This window comes from Atta cephalotes (genome assembly GCF_000143395.1).
Source record: "Atta cephalotes unplaced genomic scaffold scaffold00005, whole genome shotgun sequence".
Lineage (NCBI taxonomy): Eukaryota > Metazoa > Arthropoda > Insecta > Hymenoptera > Formicidae > Atta > Atta cephalotes.
Genome location: NW_012130069.1, coordinates 7,451,359 through 7,458,363, shown reverse-complemented (window position 1 = coordinate 7,458,363; position 7,005 = coordinate 7,451,359). Strand labels below are relative to the sequence as shown.

Below are 7,005 nucleotides of genomic sequence, written 5' to 3'. Positions count from 1 at the left end.
AACCGAAACGAAACGGTTAACCGGTACCCGGCCGACGGAAGGAAGTAGAAGGAAGGAAGGGAGGACGAACGAAAGTAAAGAAGGAGAGGGCGTTCTTCTCTCTCTCTCTCTCTCTCTCTCTCTCTCTCTCTCTCTCAATCCCCCTCGCACTCTCGTGATACCCGGATACACTCGCCGCCAGGCCCTACACCATCCCTACCTCGAGTCTGTTGGGTCCTATGGACTTTGCGACGGGGAAACGTAAGAGGGGGGTGGGGGGGGGCAAAGAGGCTGTACACCGTCTCTTCAACGCGACGTTCACCGGTGAGCGAACCTCGCGGAGGGATACGAGCGCGGGATAGGGCGAAGCAGAGGGTCAGCGGGTAGAAGGGTACTGGTAAGTAAAGAGGTCTCGCTTTTTCGCTCAGGGTCAGAATCGTACATCACCCGCGCGGACGCTGTGCAATACAGACTGACGATCGGCCGGATTTCTGCGCGCGAGCGTGGAGTCTGATCTCGCAATGAGAGCATAATTTTCTATCGGTAGAAAGACGGTATACATGCTCTCCTACGCCGATAATGAGACGATCGGTGACGGATTTATCGGTGCTATCCTCATCCTTCTTCTCTCCCTCTGTTCTCCGAAAGCGACTCGTAGACGCTGTCGCTCCCGGGCTTCAGTGAATTCAACGCTATAATCGATCGATATCGATATGATAATCGTATATTTCATTTCGAGAATCTTTTCAAGGATTAAATGTATAATAATATATACTAACCCGATGAATAATTATATTTGATAAATATCATATATTCATATCATACGTTTATATATCATATATTCATATAATTATTCTATATATAATCGTCAGTTTATATAGAATTGTGAATTACGATCAATTAAAAATGTTTTATACATATTTTAAAATGATAACAAAATTATGAAAAAATTATAGATTATTCTAAATTATGTTTAAAAATAATATGACAAATTTGGACGGTTTACTATCTGCATCAGTTATTTTAAATAGTACACGGAGAGAATTTTTTCTTAGAGTTTATCTTGTAAATATGTATATATAATCGTGGGACAACAATGTATTTCAAAGAATTTTTTAATGTAAATCTTTCTCATTTATTAATAAAACTATAAAGTATAAAATAAGTTTTTTTTTAATTTTACTGAAGTGCACGATAAAAATCTTTAAAATATTATTTTGTATTATATAATAACCATAATTACTATATTTTTAGGATAAATTTTAAAAGAAAATTATCTCCGTGTAGTATTTTTTAAAACTGTGTTCTAATAAAAATATATGGAAATGTATTATAAAATAAATGACAAAAATCTCAATTCTTTAATATAAGTATATAATGTATTCAAGATTATTTATGTATAGAGTTACATTGCATGAACTGATTGCCTCAAAAAATGTTTACTTATTCTATATCTTTATAACTAATAAATCGCAATGAAACTTTGCATAAATTACTTTGAATATTTAAAGAATTTATTTAAAAAATTTAGATTTTTGTTATTATTTAAAAAATTTTAATTTTTAATAATAAATAAAATAAATAAACGACAAAAATGTGTTATTAAATAAAAATGTAATATATCTTATTTATATAACTTTCATGTGTATATAATTTGAAGTGTAAGTATTAAATACATCTCCAAATTTAATTTTCTTTGCAGGGAATGTGTACATATGATACATCCTTGAAGAGATATTTTACCGAAAGAATTTGCTAAAATGTCTAAAAATTTAATTATATATTTAATTTTATATTTTATTATATATTTAAAAATAATTTTGTTAGATTATGAAAATAATTAAACTGAAGTATGATGAGCAAAAAATTTTGACATTCTAGTAACCAGTTTTGAGTGTCTATAATTTTATTATTTTGCTGGTCCAACAAATTTATTTTCAAATCTGTATCTAACTAAACTTTCAGATACTTCAGCAAAATTGTTCTTTGTATATACAATCTCTTTGCATAATGATATATATTATATAAATGAAATAGTCGATTATTATTCTTTTCTTCGAAAAATTATGTTAATCATTAAATAGTCCAATAATAACTTTATATTATGGAACAAATAATTGCGGATTAAGAAAGATAAAGTTTCTTTACGATATGTTATAAAGGAAAGATAATCGTTGCTCTTGTGTTCTTATTAAATATCTTATTAATGATTATAATGATTCAATGATAACTTGAATGAAAAAGTCGGAATGAATGAGTGTGAATATCATGCATCATATTCTTGTCGTCACTTATTGTTACGAGCGTTCTAGATTTAAAAGAGGGAGAAAGGCCGTCGACAATCCTGTCAGTGACCAATTTTGGAACGTACGGTCACGTTTGGCTGTCCGGAAGCGATTACACTTTACGTATCGGTGACGCGACGCACGCGGAATTTCTATTATTTGTTCCTTTCGGGTGCTGAACTCGGCTATTCACATCCATTTATCCTTAACAGATTGATACCTAAAAAAAAATACATTCTTTTATACGTTTATTTAATTTAACTGCCTGTTTTCAGGCATCAGTAATTGTCACAGGACAGTATTCCATAGAGCTCATTTAAATAATGAAACGAAATTAAAATAGTAGACTGATTTATTAAGTTAATTTATTGTTAAAATAATCAATGTACAAGATTGATACAAGATTTGATACAAAGACTTGTCATTACTAATGCACTTTTGATTTATTTTGCAGATCTGATGAAGATGATCCGAGTGGCTGTAAATATAGAAGACTGGACGATGACAACGTCCAGGATAAGGAGAGGTTTGCCAGGTGAGTGTTAGGCTTAGTTCAATGACTAAATTACTAATAATATAACGATTTCATATTGTAATAATATAACTAATATTTTAACCGAACAATTGCGCTTCTGCCAACGTATTTTCAATCAAATTTTACAATTTCTTTTTACTATCATTTTCAGTCCAACTGAGCTCGATTATGTTAGTTGAACATTTAAGTTCGAAAGTTCGAAGCGCAGACACTTTTCTTTCTCTTTCTTGATCGTCTCTCTGTGGCGTTTGTTAATTCGTCTCACGAAACCGCGGCTCAATATGTTTCACCAGTACACCCTGTACATACGCCTTCTTCAAGTACGAGAAGGTACATACATACCTACATAATACTGGGCAATGTGAGGAGCCGATAGCGGAATGGGAAGCCCTCGAGGCTGCTCCAGCGTGGGAACATAAGGTACTTATACTCGCGCTGGAGTGCGCGTCCTTCAAGTCCGTGTACAACGAAAGAGACACGGTACTTTGATTCCCTTCCGAGATATTTCGGCTGGCACGGGCATTAAATTCGCCGGACAAAAGCCGGAAAATAATGTACAACGTGAGACGCATAACTTACATATAAAATATGGCTGCTCTCCCCAGATGCCGTGAATAAAAATCTACATGAATCAAAATTCTCGAGAAATTTTCTACATCCAATGTATACAATTATGCAGGATATGTCACAGACAAACGTTGCGTGTCTCTTTTCAACAGATTCTTCGATGATATATATATATTTTTTTTAATTAAAATTTTATGTCAGTCTTAATCTAACGTCAGTAATAAAGAACAGAATTTTAATTTAATTATTGAAAATACTTGATTTTCTAATTTATTGTTTAATGTGAATAAAAAGATCACGTGTTTACTTTTGTTTTTACTTACATTTCATCAATTAAAAACAAAAATAAATCCATAACCTAGCCGATGTGATCGAATAAAGACGATCTATCTCGATTGATTGACTTATCAATAGAAGAAAGGTAAAAAAGGGGTTCGGAGATTGAACCTACCGCGTGTAACATTGATCGGTCGTGACTCAGCCCGCTGCTTTGTGTAACGTGTGTATGATGTTACGTCTCTATCAAGCACTGGAAGAAGATGCTTCCCTACCTGATATAATCATGGTGTAAAGCCGATCATAGGTAACGTATTCGAAAAATCGAGTATAAACGCGATTCCATACGAATGCAGTCATATTCAATGCACGTAGAACTCGCATTGATTCTCGCGTATTATCTTGTTATTCACATCATCTAAAATTAAATAAAATAACGAAATCACGGCTGTAATCGTGAAAGAGATAAAATTATAGGAAACTCTTGATTTTTTTAAAATGAAATGGGAAGTCTGTAATCAGAATTAAAGAATCTTAACGTTGTATTAACTTTATACACGCAAAATTATATTAGATTTGGTTATGCATATCAAACTGTTGAAACAAAAATCATTGCAGAACATTTTTCTTCTTACTTTTCTTTTTGTGTATTATCTAGAGATGCAGGAATCTTGTCAGTTTTCAATACGCACTATTATATATATGGTCTCACATCCATATAAATTTCGTGTTGTAAATTTGTGTTCTTCAACGCATGCTACAATTTCGCCGTATATATGTCTGAAGCCACTCAGTGCAAGATGTAACAAAGTTACATTCCTCTTTCTGTTTTTCTGCAACTAGAAGATGCAATCATCTTTCGTTTCACTGAACGAGATTAAAATGCCGCATCTCTCTTTCTCTCTCTCTCTTCCTCTCTTTTACGATTTTTATTTACTATACATACCTGCAAAATGATAGCACGAAATTGCTCGCGAGCGTTCCTCGCGTTGCTCGATCTGGCTATTTGTTCATAGCAGAGGGTTAGCTAGAAATTTCTCGCATCTCGTTAACTTCGCGCACGCAATAAGAAATCGCATGATTTACTTATTCCACACTATATCTTACATCGTTTTTATTTTTTTATTCCGATATCATCTAAAGATGTATATATATTGCTCAAAACGCTTGTATCATATTTCTTAAAAATCATTATCAATTTTCGTTCATTGAAGAAAGCTTTATTACATCTTATCGTCTATCGAAACCTAATACTTAGCCAATAAAATAGTTTAATTTTTAGTGACCGTCTAATTTAAATTTAAAAAGTTTCACTTTAATTCAGTCATCAATTGCCTCGAAAAAAGAGATGCGCTCTGTTATTTTTTAACGCCGGCCAATCTGAAGACTGACTGTCGATCCGCCATAATAGCAATAACGATATCTTATCCATGGTCTCTCATCGCGTGCCGCCACGGGTGGGTCCGTGGCGGTTCACCTGCAATTCCGTATCCGCGCTGTCGTTTCGCAGGTATATATGGCGGTACCGCGAAAGACTACGCGGACTCCGCGGCAAAGACGACCGGCAACATTCTGATGTCGCGCGCGCGATCTCTCTCTCTCTCTCTCTCTCTCTCTCTCTTTCTCTCCTATTCTTTCCCCCTTTGTTCCTCTCCCTTTCTCGCCTCCGGTCCTCTCTGGAGAACCTCACTTTTAAGTTAATAACGCAATTACTGCCTCCTGCCGCAAGACGCGCGCGCCTTTCTTTGCCGCCTATCCGTAATTTCTCTCTTTCTCTTAGGTCTCTTCTCGTTTTCCTCTCTTTCCTCCTCCTACTTTTGATTTCCTCATCTTCGCATTTTCTCAGCGTTAATACAGATGCCGGCACTTTTGGTGCCGCGAAATAATTTTGTCGCATACCGGTGGTTGCTCAGAAGTCTCCTACTTTTTGCCTTTTCTTAACTTCTTCTTACAATAGTGGTTTACTTCCTTATTAATGATTTTGGAAACGTGATTGCTCATCACTCTTCGATACAACGCATTAACTTAACTTTCAAAGTCACTTTTTTCGTAACTTATAAAAAAAAGTTTTTTTCGGTTTATGCAATCTTTCTTTTCAAATTAATAACAATTGTTGTTTGAAAAAGAAGATTGCATAAACCGAACTTGAAAAAAACTTTTTTTTTCTTCAAAATATATTTTTTAGGAAAAGCAATTTTGTAAGAAAAAGATTGAATAATTTTAATACAATATTTTATGGAATGGATTGCTATTAAATACGTGCTAAATTTTCGAGCGATGCAGTATGCCATTTGGAAATACAAGGAACAGGAAATAAAAAGAAAATATGGGGAAGCTATCGGAGAAAGGTTGTGACAACATGGTGCTGCAATAAATCCGGGCACAGTCATCGTTTATAACACGTGTGTGTCCAGCGTACATTGCGCTTTTGCGATTATTCGTTCACGGCAGTAAATACGTTGTGCAGAAATTTATGACCCGACACGCTGCCATTTCACACGCGCGATTATAACGTCTTCGTTCAGTTTGGAAATGATTTAAACAACGTTCAGTATCCAGTCCAATGCAGACGTTGTGTGTATTGTTAATATTTATCGGTTCATGCATAGTGCGTAAAGCGAAGAAATTAGAATAACAATTGTTATTATGCGATTTTTGATATCGCAATATAATTAACATATGTCGGTACACACACTGTAAGAAATTTTTGTTGTAACTTCCAAAAGTGTTGGAAATTTTTATCTGACAAAAATCTGACAAAAATTAAACAGTTTTAAATTTACAGTTTTATATTGCGGAATTACAATAATATTTTGTGGTAAAATATATCCAAATCTGTAATACACATGCGCGGCGCGCCAGTTTTGTAAATTCGCAACAAATTTCTATTGTAAATTTACAAATATTGTGAAATCACAGCAAAACGTTAGAGTAACTGTTTCTGTTAATGTACCTTTAGCTTGCTTATTTTAATTTGCTTATTACTGAATTAATTATTAAATATTGCAGCTTTAAATATGTACCTTTAATTTTATCTACTTGCAATCAATATCAGTTTTTTCAACTATTTCTTTTTCTTATAATATTTCTTTAATCTAAAAAATGTTAATCTTTATAATGATTTGATAAAAATAAAAAACATGTTTTTGTCTCTATTAGTGAGTCCTCCAAGCGGCGATGGCCCTATTAATGTGCCTCCAATTTGTGTGTTTATTCACATTTCATTTTAACATATACAGTAGTTACCAAAACAGATAATAAATTTAAGTCAAAACAGATTTAAATTTAAATTGTTTAAGTTAATATATTTATATATATATATATATATATATATATATATATATGTATATATATATATATATA

General features: G+C 33.5%; 1 protein-coding gene across 1 annotated transcript in view; it reads left to right on the top strand.

The window, feature by feature from the left end:
• LOC105626442 (aryl hydrocarbon receptor nuclear translocator homolog) overlaps positions 1 to 7,005 on the top strand; it is a 35,932-nt gene that overhangs the window by 13,587 nt on the left and 15,340 nt on the right. Inside the window, exon 2 of the mRNA XM_012207743.1 lies at positions 2,719 to 2,799. Within this exon, the coding sequence (XP_012063133.1) occupies positions 2,719 to 2,799 (81 nt within the window). The remainder of the gene's footprint in view (positions 1 to 2,718; positions 2,800 to 7,005) is intronic.